Source organism: Equus caballus, chromosome 27, assembly GCF_041296265.1.
Source record: "Equus caballus isolate H_3958 breed thoroughbred chromosome 27, TB-T2T, whole genome shotgun sequence".
In the NCBI taxonomy this organism is placed as follows: domain Eukaryota; kingdom Metazoa; phylum Chordata; class Mammalia; order Perissodactyla; family Equidae; genus Equus; species Equus caballus.
Window position 1 is genome coordinate 14734555 of NC_091710.1, and position 26176 is coordinate 14760730.

At 54.9% G+C, this 26176-nt stretch overlaps 1 protein-coding gene and 1 non-coding gene across 2 annotated transcripts in view; one reads left to right on the forward strand and one right to left on the reverse strand.

The window, feature by feature from the left end:
* LOC106781089 (ral guanine nucleotide dissociation stimulator) overlaps positions 1 to 10243 on the forward strand; it is a 32419-nt gene extending 22176 nt beyond the window's left edge. The window contains exons 4-18 of the mRNA XM_070253485.1: positions 571 to 761; positions 1501 to 1611; positions 2469 to 2662; positions 3269 to 3376; positions 4041 to 4231; positions 4378 to 4658; positions 5444 to 5659; positions 5978 to 6081; positions 6762 to 6831; positions 7611 to 7679; positions 8123 to 8197; positions 8783 to 8815; positions 9187 to 9308; positions 9514 to 9605; positions 9940 to 10243. Coding sequence (XP_070109586.1) covers positions 744 to 761; positions 1501 to 1611; positions 2469 to 2662; positions 3269 to 3376; positions 4041 to 4231; positions 4378 to 4658; positions 5444 to 5659; positions 5978 to 6081; positions 6762 to 6831; positions 7611 to 7679; positions 8123 to 8197; positions 8783 to 8815; positions 9187 to 9308; positions 9514 to 9605; positions 9940 to 10001 — 1746 coding nt within the window. The 5' untranslated portion in view covers positions 571 to 743 and the 3' untranslated portion in view covers positions 10002 to 10243. The remainder of the gene's footprint in view (positions 1 to 570; positions 762 to 1500; positions 1612 to 2468; positions 2663 to 3268; positions 3377 to 4040; positions 4232 to 4377; positions 4659 to 5443; positions 5660 to 5977; positions 6082 to 6761; positions 6832 to 7610; positions 7680 to 8122; positions 8198 to 8782; positions 8816 to 9186; positions 9309 to 9513; positions 9606 to 9939) is intronic.
* On the reverse strand, positions 1600 to 1708 carry MIR8931 (microRNA mir-8931). The gene has a single exon (NR_127918.2). It is a non-coding gene; the product is annotated as a microRNA mir-8931 (primary transcript).
* Positions 10244 to 26176: the final 15933 nt, after the last annotated feature.

Consider the following 26176-nt stretch of genomic DNA (forward strand, 5'->3'; position numbering starts at 1 on the left):
AGATGGAAACAGGAGGAGGGAAAGAAGGAGGGGGCTAAAGACAATGAGTAAGAAGGAAGGGCCAGGCTTTTTGTTCTTAACCCTGGGTTGTGTACCATCCCAACACCTTGGCTGCATTCTATTCAGAAGTCACTTCCTAATGACTGTGCGGTTCCACAAGGATGTGCACAGCAGGAGACAGTGAGCACCGGGAGCCGTGGTGGAGGCTGCCCTCCACATAGGCCAACATGAGGCACTTGGTTCTGACTCTAAGGGAAACAGGAGACCGTGGAATCATTCATGCCAGTGACTGGCAATCTCTGAATTTCCTCTAATTTCAACCCGTTAAAGCTGCAGATGTGTAAATGAGGCCCAGAGGGGCAGGGACTTGCTCAAGGCCCAAGAGCTGTGACACAGGCCTGTTTTAAGAGGTATTCCACACGATAGCCCACCCCTTCTTGTCATTCTTTCATCTCTAAGTGTGTGCATCAGACACAAGTGAAACCAGACACCAGGTGTTGTCACTACTGTCTCTTCTGCAGCTGAGGATGTCCTGAGGGAGCTATTTCTGGCCTCGTCCCTATCGTGCAGGTTGAAGGATTGAGGAGGCCTTGCGAGGCACAATGGTGTTTCCAGGACACAGAGCTTCTAGGGAAAGAGAGGCGTGAACTCAGCTGAACTCAGCTTCCTCAAGCTGGAAACCTGGTTCCATCTCAAGGTCCTGTGTGAGGCTCTGTGCTGGCTATTTGTGTACAGTTCTGGTGATGACATGGGCAAGGAGGGTGAGTAGCCAAGATCCCAGAGGGGTTTTGGGTTGGTGTGAGTGAAAGAAGAGGCCCGGGTAATGGAAGCTTGAGGAAGTGACCTCACTTCCTTGGTGACAGACCCTAACAGAACTTAGCACACTGGTCTCCAGGCGCCCACATTCTAGACATAGCCTCCTATTGAGCTCACTTGAGTAGAGACACTCAAGAGAGCAGGATGCTCTGCTGTTGTCTCCCGACTTGGCGAGGCTGTGGCTTCAGGAAAGCCAAGAAACAGAGACTTTTCAGTTGCTACAAACATTGGCTTGGCCCTCACCTGCACCACCTCTGGCCATTTGGCAGGAGGATCCCTCAGGTAACACAGGGCAGGCCAACCGCCTTAGGCCACAATGGGATCCCAACCCCACACCCCTCTGAGCCTCCTTGTGTGTCCGGGGGGAGTGGAATGAGGGACGGCGGGGCTGAGGGGGCACTCATCCTAGGCAGGAGCCCTTTGCTGGGTGTTGGAAGCCTGGCAGTGCGTCGTGTTCCCAGCCTAGGTGTTGGCTAGCAGGATGGGAGAGTGGGTGCTGGGGACCAAGCTCCTCTACCCATAGGTTAGTCCCGAGCCATCCGGGTGTCATCTCATTCCCTCCCTGGCTGGAGTTCTACACAGACACTGCCGGGTACCTGATCCCTGCTGGGGTTTCCTCCTGTGGCCAAGTCGAGGCAGGTGCCTGAGACATCCCGGCCCGGCTCTCGGGCACTGTCTTTGCAGAGCTGCACGCAGGAGGTGGTCAAAGATCTGGCAAATGGCTTCGGGTACTCCATCTCCCTGGACAGGGGCCAACTGCACCGCACCATCATAAATAACCAGGGCTGCTCTGAGGTGAGAGTGGGCACGGAGGGGTCTTCCCACCCAGGCCCCTGAGATGACCAGGGTAGGCCCAGAATCCAGCCTCAAACTGCTCATCTCCTGGGAGCCTAACAGGGCTGTCCACCCTGAGTGTCCCACAGTCCCAAAGGAATCTGGACTTCTGCTCCTCCCCACCAGCTGCATAGGAGGATAGGAGGGCACTCTTTGCATTTTCCTAGGAAGATTAGAGAAAACGTTGTCACTTCCCACTAGACCCTGAGTATCTTTGAATTTTGCCTTTTTTGGAACATGCAACCTCGAAAACGAGGGTCTCCAAACTCCCTTTAATGTAAGAGAAATAACCATCAGCGTGTTTTGGAAGTCAAAGGGATTCTCCGAGTGTGTCACTGCCTTGTACACTGTTTCCAGACTGGGGCGGGGTGGGGTGGCCACATAACATTTCCCTCCAGGTTGGGGCCCAATGAAGCCTCAGGCAGTTAGAGGGGCTGGCCCTCAGCCCTCACTTTGGGCGGCTCTCAGTTCTGACCCACAGGACCTAGAGAAGCCACCTGGCATACCTAAGCCTCTGTTCTCCTCTCTAGAGAGGGGGTGTCTGTTGAGGACTCACTGGGCTGGTGCTCTTCACAGAGGGAGGTCTGTTGTCCCTCAGCGAGCAAATGGCCTCGAGGGAGATCAATGTGGAATCCTTCGCACGCCCAAAGTCAGATTGTACTGTGAGAGCCCAGAACCTTGCTGAGTGTGGGAGCTCCTGTGTCTCCTGTCGCACATGTCTGGGAGGGGCTAGGTGTTCCTGGGTCAGCTGCAGACCTCGATAATGCTGGTGGTTCGCAGTGGTGGCCCTGACCCTGTGTCCTCCTCATCCCACCAAGAGTGAAGATGAGTCCACTCTGTCTGTAACTGAGGCCTGCAGTATGCGTGCCCTCCAGGCAGGCATGATGCAGAGGCTCTCAGAGTCTGTGCTGCCAGCCTTCCCCAGCAGAGTCCTCTGCAGTGTCATCACCTCCCTCTACAGCTACTCAGGCTCCAGCACTTCCCACCAGGTCCTGGACCAGCTGTTTCCCAGGTGACTGCCTGCCTCCTCCTCAGCACAGTGGTGACTCTGCCCACTGCCAGCTGTGTGTCTTGCCTTGGGAATGTCACCACATCTCTCTGAGCCTGAGTTGGCTCCTCTGAAATGTGGGGTGAGAGAGGATGAACTTGCTAGGCTTCTCCCAGGGATGAATGGGATCAGCCGTCCAGGTGCTTCCCTGGTGCCCGGCTCTGCAGAGAGGGTGGTGGGCCATGCTGTGGTTGCTGGTGGTGATTATTTCTCTGTCCCCCATGGAAAGTAGTCTTCAATTCACCTCTCCCTTCACTGGCTTGTGGCTTTTTGAGTTTGGAAAAGCACCTGGAGAGCACCCTGTCAAAGAGTTTGAGATGCCATCCAGCTGGTCCTGGTGCTTGTCCTTGGTGTATCCACTTAGGGATCTCTAGGGTCACAGAGGGGCCACAGGCCCACTCAGACACCTGGGATGGTTCTGGTTGGAGGTCATTCAACAATGTCTATGAAGGACCTACTCTGAGCAGGACTTCTGGACACTAAGGGTCACTCAGTGAATGAAGCAGACAGCCTCCCTGGTCCTCCCATCTATTTTGAGAGTCAGACAGTCACACTTGACATCATTCACAGGTCCCATCTACCCTCCATCCCGGGTGATGCCCTCATCCCCTTTGGGACACATGGAGGCAGCTTGGCCCATTGCATGCGGGACGCTGGAGGACAGGACCACCTCCCAAAGTGAGCGGTCTTTGGGTCGAGAAGAAGGGCCTCCTGTCTCTAGCAAACAGGGTGCGGGGCGAGGATGGAGGCTGTGGCTGCGTCAGGCCTGGGAGAACCCTGCATCTCACCCATCTTGTGATTCCCATGGGAGGGCTCAGTTCTGGTGGCTTCCACTCCAGCAGGACTGGACTCAAAGAGAGCTGTGCATGGGTCCCAGGCCCCTTGAGAATTGGAAGGGAGGCTGGGCTGCGTTGTCCCCTAGAGACCCACTCCCAGCAGAGTCCCAGCTCCTCCTGCCTCCCTTTCTCCACATCCACACCTTGTGAGCACCACCGCCAGGTCCATAGTAGGAGGTGTGTGAGCAAGCTGCTCCCAAATCTGCTGGAGTCTTCATTCCAGTGGCCCACATACATGGAGGGCTTGAGTGGGCTGTGTCCAGACCCTTGGGGAGGAGAGTGTCGGTGGGAACAAGAGACTCTCACAGACTCTGTGTTCAGCCTGCTGGATGAGCAGGCCTGCCACAGCCAGGTCAGCCAGCCAGGGCTCAGGGCTGGGATGGGGCCCTCCTCTGGAGGGGGAGGGTCTGGCACAGGGGCGCAGATGCTAACAAGAGTGCCTTGGGAGGCCGGTGTTTAAGGAAAGGCCGGGCCACTGACTCTCTGGCCCATCAGCCTCCCCGCAGTGCTATCTATTTCCTGCTGGGAACCTGGCTGGGCCAAGGGCAGGATTGCAGGGAGCCCCTGCGGTTTCCCTGTTGGACCCTGCAGCTGGCCACTCTGCACGTCAGCTTTGGTGGCTCCCACGTGGAGGGCCATGCCTACCTTCTGCCAGGCCACCTGGAGCATCTCAAGGCCATTGAGGCCGAATGGAAAGGTGAGGGGACTGGAGTCTGGGAAGACTGTCTGTGTTGAGGTTCACGGGCTAGCGTTCCCTTAGAGGCAGTGGAGTCCTTTCTATCTTTGGAAAGGCATAGAAACTGTCAGGTGTGTGCGTGAAACTTTCTCTTTATCCTGCTCCAGAGCCAGCTCCAAAGCTCCTGCCACTTCCAGAGCCAGAGCCAGTGCCAGCCCCCGGGCTGGAGCCAGCTGCACCTCCAGTCTCACCACGTGTGGTAGAGCTGGAGCCAGCAGCCCCTGAGTCGGCCACTCCAGGACCAGAGCAAGGGCCACCAGTAAAGGCAGCCCCAGAGCCCAGCTGCCCCTGGGCCGTGACCACCGAGGACCAGCTGCGGGAGGAGAAGCCGAACATCTTGGACTTCCCTCCCCAGCTGGTGGCAGAGCAGATGACGAGGATGGCTGCGGTGAGCAGAGGAGCTCGCGGGGCGGGTGGCCCCTGCCTTCCCGGTGCCATGAGCCACCCCACACCTGCCATTCCCTGCTCGGGATTCCGATGATCTGGGTCCAAATCCCTGCTCCCTCCCTTATCAACACTGTGACCTGGGCAGATTTCTTTCTCCCCAAGCCTTCGCTGTCCCCTAGAGAACAGGGGACAGTAGAGACGGACACTCAGCACCTGCTGTATAGGGTGGCTGTGCCGATGAATGAGGTGGGAGAGAGTGGAAGGTGGGCAGAGTCTGGCCCTTTGGTGGGGGATGGGCACTCACTGAAGTGCTGCCAGGTCCTTGGGGGGATCCCCCATCTGCGCAGGTGTCCCGGACAGCCTCAGCACTTATCAGGAAGGTGATGTGTATTGAGTCTAGTGGAGACAGTCAAACAAAGCTGGGGGTTGTCCCTGCCTCAGGGGGAATGTGCATGGGAATGGGGAGTGGGACCCGAGGGTCACTGGGATGGGTGGATGATGGCCCTTCTGGTGGGCATGTGTGGGCTGCCTTCTGGAGCTTGGAGGAAGTGAGACAGGGCTGGGAGCAAATGTCCCCTCCCTTCCCCACAGTCCTGAGTCCGGGGTCATCCTGGACTGGGTGCATTCAGTGGACACAGACAAAACCCTGGGACTCCCATAAGCCTCAGGCCAGATGCTCTGCTTCCTGAGCTCCAGTTCTGATCTCACCCTGCCTGGGCCTATGGGGGACTGTGGACGCTGAGCTGGGGTGTGGCAGGACCGGGTGACACTCCGCATCTTCTGCAGGAGCTGTTCAAGACGTTGGTGCCCGCCCACTGCCTCGGCTCCATCTGGTCTGAGTGCGACAACAGGGAACGCGAGTCCCTGGCACCCACCGTCCGTGACACTGTGATGCACTACAACACCGTGGCCAATTGCATCCTCGTCACCTGCCTTGGGGATGCGAGCATGACAGCACAGGACAGGGCCAGGGTGGTTGAGCTGTGGATCAGGGTGGCTGAGGTAAGCATTGGCACGCCCTGTCTGGATGCATGGGAATTGCCTCTTGTTTCTCAGCTCTCAGGGTTGAAGTCTGGGGTCTTAGTCCCTGGACTGTCCCTTGACCCTCATGCCAGGGCCACGTTGACCTTGACTTGAGGTCCCAGTGGGGACAAGCTCAATTCCTTGTGAGCAGTGTTACTCATCGTGTGGCAGGTGTGCCCTCCCTGGCTTCCCTGGGCATGTGTCTCCTCCAGGACAGGAGAAGTCCGTGAGGGGACAGAAACCAGAGGCAGCAGAGCTTCAGCTCCACCTCACGGCTCCATCTCTTTGCTTCCCCAGGAGTGCCGAGGCCTCGGGAACTTCTGTTCCCTCCACACAATCCTTTCTGCCCTGCAGAGCCCTGCCATTGCCTGTCTCCAAGACACCTGGGGACAAGTTTCCAGGTGGGTAGTGGGTAGTCTGCTCTCCAGCCAAGCACCATGAGGGTGAGGTGGCCCAGGCAACCTCATTTGGGCCGGCATGTCCCCCAAAGTCAGCTGAGACCACCTGGGAGACAGAGAACACCAGGCACAGGGACTGACCTGGGTGCTGGGTCTCTGAGTCTCTCAGTGCCCTTAGGCCAGCAGTTCCATCCCAGGGATCCATTTCCTTCCAGACAAGATCCTGGCTTGAGCCCAGGTGGAGATTGTCAGGTGTTTCCTTTGCAGCAACAGAAGCCTCTATGCAGCTGAAACCAACACTGTTCCAAGGAGATCTGTTTGGGACATCTGGGAATGGAGGTCCCAAGGGACAAGAGGAGAGGCCCCTCCACAGTCCCATGGGGACCTTAGAGCTCAGAGCACCCCAGCGAAATCCCTCATCCAGGCCCCAGGCAGTTTGGATCTGCTGGGTTCTCAAACAAATGGGACTTGCCTTCAAGCATCCCACAGTTTTTCTTTCTTTCTTTCTTTCTTTCTTTCTTTCTTTTCTCTCTCTCTCTCTCTCTCTCTCTCTCTCTCTCTCTCTCTCTCTCTCTCTTCTTTCTTTCTTTCTTTCTTTCTTTCTTTCTTTCTTTCTTTCTTTCTTTCTTTCTTTCTTTCTTTCTTTCTTTCTTTCTTTCTTTCTCTCTTTCCCCACCCCGCAGGGAGAGTTCTCGAACCTGGAAGAAGTGGGTCAGGAGAGAGAAACGCATGAGCAGGGAGCTGCTAGTGCAGGTAACCTGGAGGCTGGAGATCTGGAAGGAGGCCAGAAGGAGAGGGGAGGGGAACATCCTGAGGGTATCCTAGGAGGTGAGGCTATGGCAAGTCTCGGCCCAGGCTGGGGGTCAGAGAGCCCTGTGAGGGTGGGGCAGGCTGGGGCCATTCGGCCAGGTCCCCCAAGACACCCTGCCCTCCCCCTCCCTGTCTGTTCAGCTGGGGTCTGGACGCACCCCTGGAGTCCAGAGGTCGGGGCCTTGGTCAGATTTGGAGCCAGGGGTGGGGTGAAGGTAGCGGGGACAGGGCCTGTAGCTGGCATGGGGAGCAGCCTCTCCCAGTGGGTCCCTGAGCCAGTCACTGCCCCTCTGGGGGCCTCCGTCTCCTCCTCTGGGAAGTGGAGGGAAATGATCAGCGGTGCAGGCCTCCCAGGGGGCTGCTACCATCCAAGGGAGGACAGGAACGGGAGGAGATTTGTGCCGGCTCCTCCTCGAGAGGTGAGGGGAGAGCAGTGATGACACGCAGATGACTCTGAGTCCTCAGGAGACTCCTGGAAGCAGGTGACATTCTCCTCACACTTTTCAGCTGAGGAAAGAGGGCCAGGGAGGCCTGGGCAGGCCCAAGGTCACACAGGACTGAGTCCTGGAGCTGGGACTGGTCTAGAATCAGAGCACCCTGCAGTTTGCAGCAGCAGAGGCAGCAGGCGACTGGATCCGATGGCCAGGGTCTGAGATCAGGGGCCTTGGGGGGACATGTGGAGGGGAGTGTGGGCACACGGACCCTGTCTTTGGCCCCAACAGGAGGCGACCTCCGTGTTAAAGACTGCAGAGAGGGCCCGCCAGGGAGCCCAGGAGAGGCAGCGGCAGCAGGTGAGGGTGACTGTGGGGGAGGGGCGTAGGAGTCAGAGGAGAGGGGGCGCCTCCTCCCAGCTGGAGGCCTCCCTCGGGAGAGGGGCCTTCCTCCTCAGGCGAATCTGCTGTGGCTGCCAAGCATGACGGGCCTGCAGTGGCAGTGAGCAGGAGGGGGCCTGGAAGGGCTGGCAGCAGGGCAGATTTGGGGTGGGGAAGGGCAGGGGCCACTGCCCCTGGGAGGCACCAACAGCCATCCCTGGGACTTGACTGATGGAGTTTGGTGTTCCTAGAGGGGAGCGGGGGAGGGAATTGTGTGTGTTGGGGTGTCCCGAGGATCCTAGGCTGCTCTGTGTGGGGGCATGGGGTGGGCAGGAGGCTGGGCTGAAGGGTTTCAGGGGAAGGTTCATGGGGGCACCTGAGAGCGGGAGCTCATCACCATGCCCATCCTGATGGCGGCACAGGGTGTCGTCCCCTCCCTGGTGACGTTCTTCCGTTCCCTGGAGCTGCTGGACGGTACGATGGAGGATTATGTGGAGGTGAGTGAGCCCGGAGGTGGGTCCAGGGGCTCAGGCTCCTGAGGGTGGGGAGGAGAGAGTCCTGTCCTGAGCCCTGAGCTCTCTGCATTTGGCAAAGGTCCTCTCAGCAGGGCCTCCAGCCTCCTGTGGGAGTTGGGGTGTCAGGCCCATCTCCCCAGTGGGTGATGCAGGCTCTGCATAAGCCACCATCCAGGTTCCCTGGGCTGCTGAGGCTCAGAGCTGCCTGACTGTGTGGCCGCAGGAGGTGGTGTCTGAGCTGGACTCAGCCTCTCCCTCTGGCCCTGCCAGTGAGGGAAGAGAAGTCGGGCCCCTCCCAGTCAGGAAGCACATCAGTGGCTGAGCTGTCCCTTCCTGCCTGAGGCCTGAGTCTCCCCACGTGTCATCAGAGAGGTTTGGGTTACAAGGTCTCTTGCCTCAGTTGCTCTGTGCCCCCTGCTCTGGAGCCCAGAGACTGGCCCAGGTCCAAGTCTGGGCTCTGGATGGGCCTGCCCACTGGCAGTAGTGCAGCATTGCAAGAGGTGTGGACGGGGGCTAGTGCTGGCCAAGGGGGCTGTTTCTGATGGACTGCGGCTGTCTGCTTTCCAGGGCAATGTGCTCAACTGTCGGAAATGGAATGAAGTAAGCGGCTGTGGCCTCCCGGTGGGGAGGGTGGGGGTTGGAAATCAGAGACACCCCACAGTGGGCAGGACCCCCTCTGGCCCAATCCCCAGGGTGGAACATTTATTTGCACAGTTCGATATACAGAGCTAGGGATCCTATGGCATTGGTGGGTGGGGGAAGGGCTGGCATCAAAGACTCCTTCCTGGAGGAGGAGCTATTTTGAGCCAAGTGTGAGAGCAGGCAAGTCCTGACTGGAATCGCAGGGAGGGAGGGTTCCCAAGTGGGCAAAGGCCCCAGACTGGCCCCTTGCCCCCTTCCTCACCCCTCCACGAGCCCTTCAGGGTCCCCCACTCAGGCCCTGTAGGCATCCTGTGCTTGCTCTGTCCTAGCAATTCAAACTGATGGAGGAGATCGAGCTGCTCCAGGAGGCTGCAAATCTGTACACCGTGCAGCCCGACGAGCACTTTGGGGCCTGGTTCCAGGCCGTGGAGCCCCTGAGCAAGGAGGAGAGGTGAGTCGGGTCAGGAGTTGGGGGAGGGCAGGGCAGACTCTCTCTGCTGACCAGCTCCAGAACCCATGGCCATGGCTCCATGGTCAGCCTCAGATCTGGTTGCATGGCGACCCCTGGGGCCCTTCGACTCCAGCTGCTGGCAGGCTCCAGGATGCACATGTGATGTGTGGCTCCTGAGAGCTCCCAGCTCTGCTCTGTCCCGTAGCTACAGCCTGTCCTGCCAGCTGGAGCCCCGATACCACTGGGTCAGAAAGATTCGACTCTTCTTCAAACACAAGAAGAACCGCTCAGGGCAGAGTGAGTGTCTAGACCGGCAGTGGCTGAATCCACGGGCTCAGGAAACATTCAGGCTGAGTGTGGGCCTGGGGAGGCAGACAGCTGGCCCTGGGTTCCAGCTCCACTGCTGAGCAGTCCTGTCCTGGGCGGTTGCACTCACGTTCCTGGGATTGGTTTCCTCCTCTGTGAAATGGGTGACGCTAAATATCAGCCCCTGTGTCAGGGACAGATGGGGTGCTGTTGGCTGACTGAGCACTGAGCACAGGGCTGGAGCACAGAGAGCAGTGGGGGCCGGGATGGGGTGTGCACTGTGGTTCCAGGGCAGGCCACTCAGGAAATGCCTCTCTTTCTCCAGACACCAGACCCCCAACCAAGGGCCCAGTGGTGGTGGTCGATGACCCTCCTGAGACCAGCTGAGCTACAGCGGGGACACAGCATTGACACTCAGGGTGCACAGGGCCACCTCCCCTGATTCTGATGAGGAGAACTTTGTGATCCATTTCTTGGGGTCCCCTGTTGGCCACGAGGGAAGGCACCAACCCCTCTTCTCCCTCCCCCCTTTTGCCCAGCACCTATTTCCCTATTTGGCGGGGCCATATTTTGTTGTCAATGGTAAATGCTCCGTTTGAGTATTATATTAAATTGTTGCTTCTTTCTAATCCTGGGAGTGGAGGTGTGAGTCTTTCGCTCGCAGCACTCATGGAAACCAGATCCAGAAACTCACATTCCTCCTCGAATTTAGAAATCTCCCAGAGTGAGCAGCTCAGTTTATGTGGAGAAGGGAGAAGTGCCAGTCCCCTCCCTGGCTACTGAAGGACATGCCCAAGTCCCCCTCCCGCCGAGGACAGGATCATTGCAGTGTGGTTCACCCTGTCCAGGAGCAGAGATGGCCCCTCCGACCTCTTGGGACTAAGCGGTTGGAGGCATTTTCTCAGCCAGAGCCACAAGCACTAAGCTGGGCGTGTCTGTCAAACTAGCACGTGCCTGTCCCTAGCACACGTCCTGCCCAGGACAGTGGCTGCCTTTCGACACCCTGCCGGAAGAGGGAACATTTTCCCGGTTTCTCTTGCACACAGATTAGGACCTTGTTTTCTGATTCAGTCTCCAGAATGGCTTCAGCTCTAAGTGGGGAAAATACCATCAAAAGCTCAAAACGTGCACATAGAGAGGACGAGGCCAGAGGAAGGTCCTGTGGACATGGACCATGGGCAGGCAGGACTCTGCCTTCTCGGGCCCACTAGGGGCTCCCTGGTCACCTCTGACCTAGACTGGATCCCCCTGGGCTTCTGGTCCCTGACGCCGAATACCATTTCCTGCTTGTTGTCTATCCAAGGGGAAAGCTGTGGGATGCAGCTTTTAGGGCCTCAGCCAGGTCTCCCTCCAGAAACCTAGTGCTCCCAACAATCTGTTCCAGAAAATATCACCAGAGACAACACTTTCCAACTCATCTTATGAGGCCAGCAGTACCCTAAAAGCAAAACTAGAGTTTAAAAGTAGGGAAAACTTGAGAACAACAAGTCTCAGAAATGAGCAGTTACCGTTTTCTACGAAATATTAGAAAACTGAAGCCAACAATGTAAAACAATCATACACCAGGACAAAGAGGAAATTTTTTCAGGTATGCAAGGTTGTATCAGCATTCCAAAATTAAATCAATGTGATCCACCCTGTCATAGGCTAAAGGAGAAATTTATACATATATGTCAGTTGGTATGTGGGGGAAGTCATCAGATAGTACATATTAGATATGTCAGGTTCTTTCTCTATCAATTGCACCTCATTAAAGCTCTTACAAAAATGAACCTAGATATAGAATTTACACTTTCACAAACTTTTAGTAAATGGAACAGAGACCTAAATGTAATGCAAAACAATGCAACTTCTAAAAAGATTATGCAACAAACTCTAAGTGGACTCGAATCTGGAATTATGTTATTAAGATACAAACTGAAAATATAATCTATGAAAAAAAACTGATGTTAGACTTTATTTATTATTTTGGTAAGGAAGGTCGACCCTGATCTAACATCTGTGCCGATTTTCCTCTATTTGGCCTGTGGGATGCTGTCACGGCATGGCTTGACAAGCTGTGTGTAGGTCTACACCCAGGATCCGAACCTGTGAACCCCAGGCTGCCGAAGTGGAGTGCGTGAACTTCACCACTGTGCCAGTGGGCCGGCCCCAAGTTAGACTTTATTAAATTAAAAACTCCTGCTTTGTGGAAGGCAAAATCGATGAGTCAAAAGACAAATTACAGACTGGCAGACGATATTCGCAAAACAGATATATGATAAAGAAACTATGTCCAAGATATATGTAAAGAATTCTTAAAAGTCAACCATAACAAAAAAATAAACAACCTTATTGAAAAATGGGCAAAAGACCTGAATATATCCCTCACCAAAGAAGACATACAGATGGCAAACGAGCCTGAGGACAGATGACCACCGCCACAGGTCATTCGGGAATTTCATATAAAACCTCAATGAGATACTTCTACACACCTATTAGAACTGATAAATGCAGGAAACTGGAGCCCGGTTCCGGTGTATCTGACAGTTGGTTCCATGGTGTCTGGCAGGTGGTTCCTGTGTGTCTGGCATATGGTTCTGGTACATTCGAAAGGTGGTTCTGGCATGTCCAGCAGGTTGCAACAGTGTGTCTGGGACCTGATTCCATCCTGTCCGGTTGATGCTTTCAGAGTGTCCTGGCTTTGTTTCCGGCATGTCTTGCAATTAGTTCCTGCATGTCCAGTGGGTGATTCTGGCGTGTCTGGCAGATTTTCCAGCCTTTTCCAGAAATTGGTACTGGCGTATCCAGGACCTGGTTCCGGTGTATCCGGCAGGTGATTTTGGTGCGTCCGGCAGGTTGTTCTGGCGTGTTAGGATGGTGGTTCCAGCTTGTGTGGCAGGTGTTTGTGGCATGTCCAGCACCTGGTTCTGGCATATTTGGGAGGTGGTTTCAGTGTATCTGGTACTTGGTTCTGGGATATCCAACAGGTGGTTCCAAAGTGTGTGGCAGGTGGTTCCTGTGTGTCTGGCATGTGGTTCTGGTAGGTTCGGAAGATGGTTCCAGCCTGTCCGTTAGGTGCTTCCAGCATGTCTGGAAGTTGGTTCTGGCGTGTCAGACTCATGTTTCCAGTGTGTCCGGTGGGTGCTTACGGTGAGTCTGGTGGGTCATTATGGGATGTCTGTGTGGTGGTTCCAGAGTGTTCGGCGGGTGCTTTTGGCATGCCTGACGGGTTTTTCCAGCATCTAAGGTGCCTGGTTCGAGCATATCCAGCAGGTGAGTTCTTTCTCAGCTTCCTAAGGAGCTGGAAGCAAGACAGTTTGTGGCTTGTCTCCCCTTGAGGGATGGAGGCAGTGCTTTTTGCAGTCCACCTCTCAAGCAATATAGGGCATGGTTGAGAGCAAATGGGCCTTTCTGACATAGGGTCTTTCTGACACTCTCTCCACGAGTGCACAAGGGCGGTTGGTTAAAAGTCTCTTGTCTCTATCCTCCTAAGCTTGTGGAATCACAATCATATGGGCCTTGGCCCCATTGCTTAAGGGGAAGATGTAGCCATTACCCCTGAGCCGGGTTGGCAAGAGGGAAATGTGGCAGAAGCAGAAGTTCTAAAGTAGCGAGTTAAGGGCTGGGAGGAAATGGCGTTCAACTGCCTGTGTATGAGAGGTTCCCAGTATGCTGTAAGAGCACTGTGGAAAGCGACTTCTTTCTCAGCTTCCTAAAGAGCTGGAAGCAAGATGGTTCGTGTCTTGTCTCCCCTTGAGGGATGGAGGCAGTGCTTTGTGCATTCCACCTCTAGAGCAATGTAGGGCACGGCTGAGAGCAAAGGGGTTTTTCTTCCATAGGTGCTTTCTGAAACTCTCTCCTCCAGTGCACAAGGGCGGTTGGTTAAAAGCCTATTGTCTCTCTCCTCCTAAGCATGTGGAAGCACAATCATTCGGGACTCAGCCTCTTTGCTTAAGGAGAAGATGTAGGCATTTTGTCTGAGCCGGGTTGGCAAGATTGAAATGCCCCAAAAGCAGAAGTTCTAAAGCAATGAGTTAAGGGCTCCAAATAAACAGCATTTCAGGTGCCTTTGTATGAGATGTTCAAGGTACACTATAAGAACAGTGTGGAAAGTGAGTTCTTTCTCAGCTTCCTAAAGAGCTGGAAGCAAGATGGATTATTGCTCATCTCCCCTTGAGGGTTGGAGGCAGTGTTTTGTGCCTTGCAGTTTTAGGGCAATGTAGGACTCTGCTGAGCAAACTTGGCCTTTCTTCCATAGCTGATTTCTGAACACTCTCTCCACCCATGCACAAGGGCGGCATGAGAGGTTGCCGGTATGCTGTAAGAGCACTGTGGAAAGCGAGTTTTTCTTAACTTCCAAAGAGTGGTTGGTTAAAATACTATCGTCTCTCTCCTCCTAAGCATGTGGAAGGACAATCATTCATGCCTCAGCCGAATGATTTGGGTAGGTCTCGTGTGACCCACCTGCCTTAAATGCTGGAACCAACTGCTGGACACTTCAGAAGCATCATCTGGAAACAGTGGAACCACCCACCGCAGATGTGAGAATCAGGTCCAAAATGTGCCAGAGCACCTGCAGGACACACCAGAACCACCTGACTCAAACGCCAAAATCACCTGCCAGATACACAAGAACCACTTGATGGACACTCCAGAATCACATGACGCGCATGAAAGAACCATCTCTCGGAGTGCCAGAACCATGTGCTGGAAACGCCGGAACCACATCACTGACAGACATGAACCACCTGCTGGACACGCCTGAACCATCTGCTTCACTCACCAGAACCACCTTCTGGACAAGCCAAAATCACCTGCTGGATACACTGGAACCAGGCCCCTTAGAAGCCGGAAAAAGCCAACAGACATGCCAGAAGCACCTGCCGCACACTCTGAAACCACGATACAGACATGCCTGAATGACCCACCATACACACCAGAAGCACCCACCAGACACGCCAGAACCACCTGGAACCACCCACCGGACACACTGTAACCATGACACTGACATGCCAGAACAACCTTGCAGACATGCCAGAAGCACCCAAAGGACATGCTGGAACCATCTTCCGAACATACCAGAACCACATGCTAGACACACAGGAACCACCTGCCAGACACTTTGCAACCACCTGTTGGATATGCCGAGACAAGGTACCAGATACACTGAAACCACCTCCCGAATACACCAGAACCAGGTGCTGGCCATGCCACAAACACCTGCCAGACAAGCCAGAACCACCAGCCTAACACGCCAGCACAACCTGCCGGACATGCCAAAATCACCTGCCAGATAAACTGGAACCAGGTCCTGGATATGCCAGAACTAATTTCCAGGAAAGGCCAGAACAACCTGCCAGGCAGCCTGGAATCCCCTGCCAGGCATGCGGGAACCAACTGTCAAACACGCCGGAACCAACACCTGGACACACTGAACGCACCAACCGCACACGAAGGATTCAGGGTCCGGACACACGGTAGCCACCAGCCGGACATGCCAGAACCACCTTCAGAACATACTGGAACCATATGCCAGACACACAGGAACTACCTGCCAGACACCACAGAACCAATGGTCAGATAGGATGGAACCAGGCACCCAGTACGCTGAAGCCACCTGCTGAACACGCCCAAAAGCTGTGCTGGACATACCAGATCCATATGATGGATACACCAGAAACAGGTCCAGCACAGGCCAGAACCAGGTTCCAGAAACACCTGAAACAGCTGCCGGACACACCTGAACCAGCTGTTAGACCAGCCTGAACCACTAGATGGAGAATCCTGAACCACATGCCAGGCACACCGGAACCAGGTGCCCCACACGCCAGAACCACCTTCTGGACACGTCTGAACCACCTACAAGGCTTGTGAGAACCACCTGCCGGATACAGCAGATACAGGTGTCGCACACACCGAAACCTGGTGATGGACATGACTGACCACCTGCAAGACATGCCAGAACCAGGTGCCAGACACACTGGAACCACCTGCCAGACACCTCAAAATCCCCTGCTGGATATGACAGAACCTTGTGACACAAACGTCGGAATCATCTACCAGACATGCCAGGACCACCTCTTGGATATGCTGGAACCAGGTGCCTGATTCACTGAAAGTACCTGCCAGACACACCAGAACCAGGTGTCAGACACGCCTGGACAACCCACAGGACACGTCAAAATCACCTGCATGATACCCTGGAACCATGTGCTAGACATAACGGAACCACCTGCCAGATACACCAGAAACAGGTGCAGTACATGCCGGAACCAGGTGCCCCACACGACTGATTCACCTCCCGGACAAGACTCAACCATCTGCCGGACATGCCGAAACCACCTTCTGGGTGCGCTGGAACAATCTGTGTGCAAGCCTGAACCACCCGCCGCACAAGTGTGACCCATGTGCCTGACATGCTGTAACCAACTGTTGGACATGTTGGAACCATCATCTGGACACTCTGTAACCACTCACCACAGTCGTGAGAATCAGGTCCAGAACGCGCCGGAAGCACCTGCAGGAGAGGCCAGAACCACCTGATCACACGCCGAAATCACCTGCCGAATATGCCAGAACCTCTTGACGGACACTTGGGAATCACATGCAGGGCATGCCAGAACCACCTCTCAGATATGCCAGAAACACGTGCCAGACATGATGGAACCACTTTCTGGACAGACCTGAACCACCTGCCGAACACACCAGAACCACCTGCTTGACTCACCAGAGCCACCTGCGAGACATGCCAAAATCACCTGCCAGATACACTAGAACCAGGCCCCTTAGACGCTGGAAAAACCCAACAGCCATGCTGGAACCAGCCTCTGCACACTCTTTAACCACCCCACAGACATGCCAGAACGACCTGCCAGACACACCAGAAGCACCCACCAGACACACCTGGAAACACCTGCCGGACACACCGGAAACATGACTCTGACACACCAGAACCAACTCCCACACATGCCAGAAGCACCTAACGGACACATCAGAACCATCTTCCAAACGTACCAGAACCACATGCCAGACACACAGGAACCACCTGCCAGACACTTCGCAAACACCTGTTGGATATGCTGAGACCACGTGCCAGATACACTGAAACCAATGGCGAATACGCCAGAACCAGGTGCCGGACATGCCACAAAAACCTGTCAGACAAGCCAGAACCACCATCCTAACATGCTGGAAAAACCTGCCAGACATAACAAAATCACCTGCCAGATACACCAGAACAAGCTCCTGGATACACCAGAACCAATTTCTGGAAAAGGCTGGAACAACCTACCAGACAGACTGGAATCCCCCACTGCACATGCGGGAACCGAATGCCAGACATGCCGGAATCAACACCTGGACACTGTGAGCGCACCAACCACACACAACTGAATCAGGTCCTGGACACTCTGTAGCCACCTGCCAGACACGCTGGAACCACCTTCAGAACATACCGGAACCACATGCCAGACACACAGGAAACACCTGTCAGACACCATGGAACCAACTGTCAGATACGGAACCAGGCGCCCGGTACGCTGAAGCCACCTGCTGAATACGCCAGAACCATGTGCCACACACGCAGGAACCATGTTATGGATACGCCAGGAACAGGTCCAGCACAGGCCAGATCCAGGTGCCGGACACGCCTGAAACAGCTGCCAGACACCCTTGAATCACCTTCTAGACCAGCCTGAACCACTTGACAGAAAATCCATAACCTTGTTCCGGTGTGCCCAGAATGTGGTTACGGTATCCGGTACCTGATTCTGCCATATGTGAGAGGTGATTCCGGCATGTCTGACAGTTGGTTCCGGGATGTCAGGCTCATGCTTCCACCGTGTTTCACGGGTGGATCAGTGCTGTCCAGCACGTGGATCAGTTGTGTCTGGTGGTGGGTTGCAGCATATCTAGGGGTCGTTGCAGTGTGTCCAGAAGGTCGTTCCATCGTGTCCAGCATGTGGTTCTGGCGAGTCAAGCAGGTGGTTCCAGCGTGTACTGCAGGTGGGTCAGGCATGTCTGTCAGCTGGTCGAGGTGCCTCTGCCAGATGGTCCAGGCATGGCTGTCCCCTGACCCAGGCATTTCTGAAATGTGGTTCTGACGTGTCCGAATGATGTTTGGGCATGTCCTGCATGTGATTCAGTCCTCTCAGGGAGGTGCTTTGGGGTTGTCCGGCAGGTGGTCCGGGTGTATCCAGGAAGTGGTTCGGCATAGCCGGCGTGTCCTTTGAGAATGTGTAGCCTGGGGTTCTGGCATATCCCACAGGTGGTTCCAGCGTGTCTTGCACCTGGATGTAGCATGCTCGGCTTCCAGCATGTCCACCAGATGGTTCCAGCTCATCCTAAAGGTGGTTACGACGAGTTCATCAGGTGGTTCAGGCTTGTCCATCACTTGGTTCAGTCGTGTCCAGGACCTGGTTCCAGGATGTGCGACACCTCTTTCTGGTGTATCCAGTAGGTGGCTCCAGGGTGTCCTGCAGGTGGTTCAGTTTTGTCTGGCACCTCATTTCGGTGTGTGCGACACCTTTTTCTAGCACATCTGGCAGGTGATTCTGGCATGTCTGGCAGGTGGTACTTGCATGTCTGGCAAGTGTTTTGGGCATGTCCAGCAGGTTTTTCTGGCCTTAGGGCACCAGATTCCGCCGTGTCCAGCAACTGGTTCTGGCATATCCAACAGGTGTTTCTGGCATGTCTGGTAGGTGTTTGCAGTGTGTCTGGCAAGTGGTTCTGTTACATTGGTAAGGTGTTTCCGGCATGTCTGGTAGGTGTTTGCGGTGTGTCTGGCAAGTGGTTCTGTTACATTGGTAAGGTGTTTCCAGCATTTCCAGTGGGTGCCTCCAGGGTGTCCAGCAGTTGGTTCAGATGTGTGTGGCTGGTGCTTCTGGCGTGCCTGTGTGGTGGTTCTGAAGTGCCTGGCTGGTGCGTCTGGGGTGTCTGGCAGTTGATTCCCACGTGTCTGGCAGGTGATTCCAGCGTATCTGGCAGGTGGCTATGGTGTGTCCGGGACCTGATTTCGTCATGTCAGGTGGTGGTTTAGCATGTCTGGGTGGTGGTTCTGGCATGTCCATCAGTTGATTTTGACATTGAAGTTGGTTCTGGTGTATTCAGGACCTGGTTATGGCATATCCAGCAGGTGATTTCAGCTTGTCCTGCCTGTTGTCTGGCGTGTCTGGTGGGTGGTTCCAGCATGCCCGGCAGGTGGTTGTGATGTGTTTGGCATCTGCTTCTGGCATATCCTGCATGTGGTTTTACAGTGTCCGGCACCTGGTTCTGCCATGTCCGACAGGTGGCTCCAGTGTGTCAGGCAGGTGTTTCTGGGATGTCAGGCAGGTGGTTCTGGTGTGTCCGGCTCGTGGTTCAGCTATGTTTGGCAGGTGGATCAGTGCTGTCCAGCAGGTGGATCAGTCATGTCCGGTGGTTGGTGGCAGCATATCCAGGGGTGGTTCCAGCATGTCAAGAAGGTGGTTCCGTTGTGTCCAGCAGGTGGTTCTGGCATTTCCAGAAAGTGGGTCCACTGTGTGCAATGGGTGATTCTGCCGGTTCCTGCACGTGATTCCAGCATCTCCAGGACCTGATTCTGGCATCTCCAGTGCATGGTTCCAGACTGTCTGGGTGGTGGTTCCGAGGTGCCCAGCTGTTGGTTCCAGCATGTCAGGCAGGTAGTTCAGGTTTTTCCAGTGGATTGTTTCAGTATTTCCAGCGGGTAGTTCAGGTGTGTCTGGCAGGTTGTTCAAGCATGTCTGTCAGCTGGTCCAGTTGCATCTGGCACTTGGTCCTGGCATGGCCGTCCCATGTTCCAGGCATTTCTGAAACGTGGTTTTGATGTGTCCGAAATGTGGTTTTGCCTGTCTGGCATCTGATACATTCCTCTTCAGGAGATGTTTTGGGGGTGTCCGGCAGGTGGTCTGGGTGTTTCCAGGAAGTGGTTTGGCATGTCTGGCATGTCCTTCAATTATGTCTTGCCTGTGTTTCTGGCGTGTCCAGCAGGTGGTTACAGTGTCTCTGGTACCTGGCTCCTACGAGCGCAGCAGGGGCTTCCGGCATGTCTAGCAGGTGGAGCCACCTGCTGGAAATGCCAGAAACAGGCACAGCCGGACACACCAGAACCACCTTAAGAATGTACCAGAACCACATGCGAGTCACACAGGAACTACCTGCCAGACACCATGGAAGCAACTGTCAAATATGCCGGAACCAGGGGCCCGGTACGCTGAAGCCACCTGCTGAATACACCAGAACCATGTGCCGGACACGCTGGATCCATGTGATGGGTACACCAGAAATAGGGCCAGCACAGTCCAGAACCAGGTGCCGGACACACCTGAACCACCTTCTAGACCAGCCTGAACCACGTGATGGACAATCTAGAACCACATGCCGGGCACACCAGAACAAGTTGTCCAACATGCCAGAACCACCTGCTCGACACTCCTGAACCACCACTCTGTCTTGTGAGAACCACCTGCTGGATACACCAGAAACAGATGTTGCACATGCCAAAACGAGGTGCTGGACATGACTGAACCACCTGAAAGACATGCGAGAACCAGATGGCAGACATGCTGAAACCACCTGCAGGACACGTCAAAATCCCCTGCCGGATACAGGGAAACCATGTGCCGCACACGCCAGAATCACCTACCAGACATGCCAGGACCACCTGTTAGATATGCCAGAATCAGGTGCCTGATTCGTTGAAACTACCTGCCGGACATGCCAGAACCAGGTGTCAGACATGCCTGGACAACCCACATGACACGTTAAAATCACCTGCATGATACCCCGGAACCATGTGCCAGACATAATGGAACCACCAGCTGGACACACCAGAGCCACCTGCCGGATATGCCAGAAACAGGCACAGCACATGCAGGAACCAGGTGCCCCAGATGACTGATCCACCTGCCAGACAAGTCTGAACCATCTGCCGGACATGCTGAAACCACCTTCTGGATGTGCCTGAACCATCTGTGGCACACGCTGGAACCACCCACCGGACATGTGTGATGCACCTGCCTGACGAGCTGGAACCAGCTGTCAGACACATAAGGACCATCATCTGGGCACTCTAGAACCACCCACCACAGACATGAGAATCAAGTCCAGAATGCGCCAGAAGCAACTTCAAGACATGCCAGAACCTCCTGACTCATATGCCAAAATCACCTGCCAGATATGCCAGAACCACTTGACGGACACTCTGGAAGCACATGCCAGGCATGCCTGAACCACCTCTCAGATATGCCAGAGCCATGTGCTGGACATGCCAAACCACCTCCCAGACACACCTGAACCACCTGCTGGACATGCCTGAACCACCTGCCAGATATGCTGGGACCAGACCCCTTAGACGCTGGAAAAGCCTGACAGACATGCTGGAACCACCCACCGGACACACCAGAACCACCTGGAACCACCCACCAGACACACTGGAACCATGACTCTGACATGCCAGAACCAGCTCCCGGACATGCCAGAAGCACCCAACAGACATGCCATAACCATCTTCCAAACCTACCAGAACCACATGCCAGACACACAGGAACCACCTGCCAGACACCAGGGAACCAACTGTCAGATATGCCGGAACCAGGCGCCTGGTACCCTAGAGCCACATGCCAAATATGCCAGAACCATGTGCCGGACACGCCGGAACCATGTCATGGATACACCAGAAACAGGTCCAGCACAGGTCAGAACCAGGTGCCGGACATGCCTGAAACAGCTGCTGGACACACAAGAACCACCTGCTAGACCAGCCTGAACCACTTGACGGACAATCCAGAACCACATGCCAGGCACAACAGAACCAGGTGCCCAACATGCCAGAACCACCTGCTGGACATGCCTGAACTACCTGCCTGTCTAGTGAGAATCACCTGCCAGATACACCAGAAACAGGTGTCGCACACACCAAAACCAGGTGCCGGACATGACTGAACCACCTGCAAGACACGCCAGAACCAGCTGCCGCACACACTGGAACCACCTGCCGGACAATTCGAAATCACCTGCCGGATATGCTGGAACCATGTGCTACACATGCCGGAATCACCTACCAGACACGCCGAGATCACCTTTTTACTATCCCGGAACCAGCTGCCTGATTCGCTGAAAGTACCTGCCAGACATACCAGAACCAGGTGTCCGATACGCCTGGAAAAACCACAGGAAGTGTGTAAGTCATCAGCATGATACCCTGTAACCATGTGCCAGACGTAAGGGAACCACCTGCCGTATATGCCAGAAACAGGCACAGCACACGCCGGAACCAGGTGCCCCACACGACTGATCCACCTGCCAGACGAGATTGAACCATCTGCCAGACACTCCGAAACCACCTTCTGGGTGTGCAGGAACCTGTGGCACACGCCGGAACCACCTGCTGAACTTGTGTGACCCCCCCCCCACCTGAGATGCTGGAACCAACTGTCAGACACGTTGGAACCATCATCTGAATACTCAGGAACCACCCACCTCAGACGCGAGAATCAGGTCCAAAACTCACATGAAGCACCTGCAGGACACACGAGAATCACCTGCTTCACATGCCGAAATCACCTGCCTGATATGCCAGAACCACTTGACGGACACTCCGGAATCACATGCTGGGAATGACAGAACCACCTCTCAGATATGACAGCATCACGCGCCAGACATGCTGGAACCACCTCCCTGAAAGACATGAACCACCTGCTGGACACGCCTCAACCACCTGCTGAACATACTGGAACCACCTGCTTGACTGGCCAGAACCACCTGCCAGACACACCAAAATCACCTGCCAGATACCCTGGAACCAGGCCCATTATACACCAGAAAAAAGTGACAGACATACCAGAACCACTTGCTGGACACTCTGGAACCACCACACAGACACGCCAGAACAACCTGCCAGACACACTGGAAACACCCACTGGACACGCCAGAATCACCTGGAACAACCAGCTGGAGACACTGGAACCATGACTCTGACACACCAGAACCAACTCCCGGAAATGCCAGAAGCACCAAAAGCACACACCAGAACCATCTTCCAAACATACCAGAACCACATGCCAGACACTTCGGAACCACCTGTTGGATATGCCGAAACCACGTGCCAAATACCCTGAAACCATCTGCCGAATACACCATAACCAGGTGCCAGACAAGCCACAAACACCTGCCACACAAGCCGGAACCACTAGCCTAACACACTAGAACAACCTGCCGGACACTCCAAAATCAGCTGCCGGATACAGCAGAACCAGGTCCTGGATATGCCACAACCAATTTCCGGAAAAGGCTGGCATAACCTGCCAGACATATGTGGGAACCAACTACCAGACACGCCGGAACAAACACCTGGACACTCTGAAAGTACCAACAGCACACGACGGAATCAGGTCCCGGACACACGGTAGCCAGCTGCCGGACACGCGGGAACCACCTTCAGAACGTGCAGGAATCACCTTCAGAACATAGTGGAACCACATGCCAGACACACAGGAACCAACTGTCAGAAACACCAGAACCAGGTGCCCGGTACCCTTAAGCCACATGCTGAATATGCCAGATCCATGTGCCAGACACCCCAGAACCGTGTGATGGGCACACCAGGAACAGGTCCAGCACAGGCCAGAACCAGGTGCCGGACACACCTGAAACACCTGCCGGACACACTTGAACCACCTGCTAGAACAGCTTGAAACACTTGATGGACAATCTGGAACCACATGCCCTGCACACTGGAACCATGTGCCCGACACGCCAGAACCAACTGCTGGACGTGCCTGAACCCCCTGCCATTCTAGTGAGAAGCACCTGATGGATACACCAGAAACAGTATTGCACACACCAAAACCAGGTGCCGGACACGACTGAATCACCTGCAAGACATGCCAGAACCAGGTGCTGGACACACTGGAACCACCTGCTGGACACTTTGAAATCCCCTGCTGGATACGCCAGAACCATGTGCTGCACACGCCAGAATCACCTACCAGACATACCGGGACCACCTAATGGATACGCCAGAACCAGGTGCCTGATTCCCTGAAACTACCTGCCTGACATGCCTGGACAACCCACAGGAAATGTCAAAATCACCTGGATGATACCCCGGAACCAGGTGCCAGACATAACTGCCTGACACGCCAGAGCCACCTGGCAGATACACCAGAAACAGGCGCAGCACACACCGGAACCAGGTGCCCCACACGACTGATCCACCTGCCGTACAAGACTGAACCATCTGCCAGACATGCCGAAACCACCTTCCGGATGCGCCGGAACCGTCTGTGGCACACGCCAGAACCAGCCGCCGGACATGTGTGACCCACCTGCCTGACACGCTGGAACCAACTGGCGGACAAGTTGTAACCATCATCTGGACACTCTGGACCACCCAACGCAGATGCGAGAATCAGGTCTAGAAAGTGCCAGAAGCACCTGCAGGACACGCCAGAACCACCTGACTCACATGCCAAAATCACCTGCTGGATATGCCAGAGCCAATTGACGGACACTTTGGAATCACATGCTGGACACGCCAGAACCACCTCTCAGACATGCCAGAACCACCTGCCGGACAAGCCAGAAACACCTGCCTGACACGCTGGAGCAATCTGCTGGACGTGCCCAAATGACCTGCCACATATGCCAGAAGCAGGTCCTGTAAAAACCTGCCGGACACGCTGGACCCACCAGACGGACACGCTGAAACCACCAACCCAATATTGGCGGTCCCGCATCTGGTTCCACCATGTCTGGCAGGTGCTTGCTGCGTGCCAGGACCTTATTCTACTGTCTCCAGTGGGTGGTTCCAGAGTGTCCTTGTGGTGGTTCTGATGTGTCCGGCAATTGGTGCCAGCATGTCAGGCAGGTGGTTCAGGCGTTTCCAGGAGGTGCTTTGGGGTGTCTGGCAGGTGGTCCGGGTGTGCGTGGCACCTGGCTCCGGCGTGTTCAGCAGGTGGTTGGGTCATGTTCACCAGATGTTTCTGGTGCATCCTGAAGGTGGTTATGGAATATCCGGCAGGTGGTTCAATCATGTCCAGCAGCTGGTTCAGTCTTGCTCAGCAGGTGGTTCAGTCGTGTCCAGCACCTGCTTCTGGCATGTTCAACACCTGTTTCTGGCATATCCGGCAGGTGGTTCTGGCATGTCTGGTAGGTAGTTCAGTCATGTCCAGCAGGTGGTTCAGGCTTGTCCGTCACTTTGTTCGGTCATGTGCAGCACATGGTTCCAGTGTGTGCGACAACTGTTTCTGGCATATCAGTTAGATGGCTCCAGCATGTCCGGCAGGTGGTTCACTCATGTCCAGCACCTGGTTTCTGCATGTGAGACACATTTTCTAGCCTATCTGGCAGGTGATTCTGGTGTGTCCGGCAGGTGGTTCACACAAGTCTGGCAGGTGGTTCCGGCCTGTCCAGCAGGTGGTCTGGCCTTAGGGCACCAGGTTCCACTGTATCCAACACCTGGTTCTGGCATATTCATCAGGTGGTTTGAGTGTATCCGGCACCTGGTTCAAGCTTATCCAACAGGTGGTTCTGGCGTGCCTGGCAGTTGGCTAATGTGTGTCTGGCATGTGATTCTGGTACGTTCGGAAGGTGGTTCCGTCATTTCCAGTGGGTGCTTCTTGCGTGCCCAGCAGTTGTTTCTGGCAAGTGTGATGGGTGGTTCTGGCATGTGTGTGTGGTGATTCTGACATTCCAGATCAACATTCCAGGCATGCTGGAACCAGATGCCTGACACACAACTACCACCTGCTGGACACACCTGAACCACCTCACATCCTAGTGTGACCACCTGCTGGACATGCTGGAGCCACATGCTGGATATGCCTGAAACAGTTTTTGCACATGCTGAACCCAGGTGCCGGACACGACTGAAGACCTGCCAGACACGATGGAGCCACCTGCCTTATACACCAGAAACATGTGTTGTGCATGCCAGAACCAGGTGCTGGACACTACTGAAACACATGCTGGAAAAGCATGAACCCCCTGACAGCCTTGCATGAACCACCTGCCAGACACGCTGGGACCACCTGCCTGATATGCCAAATACAGGTGTCAGACATGCCAGAACCAGGTGTTGAGCACGACTGAGCCACCTGCCTGACCAGCCTGAACCACCTGGTGGGCACGACAGGACCAACTGCCTGATGTACCATAATCTAATTCAGCATGCACTGGAACCATCAGTTGGACATGCCGGAATCACCTGCACAGCACGCCAGAGCCAGGTACCGGACACTCCAGAACCACCTGCTGGACACACTGGAACCACAGGCCAGACATACTGGAACGACATGCCAGACATGAAGGAACCACATGCCAGACCAACCTGGACCACCTGCCTGACACCTGAATGCCCTGCCCAGAGAGGCCTGAATCACCTGCCAGACATGCCCAACGCACCTTTCGGACACATAAGAACCACGTTTCAGAAATATGTGGACCTCAGAAGGGCCATTCCTTGACCATGTGCTTGATGCACCTGGACCAGCTGACAGACATGCCTGAACAACCTGCCGGACATGCCAGAACTACCCACTGGACACACCGGAACCATCCAACAGAAACACGTGAACTGCCGG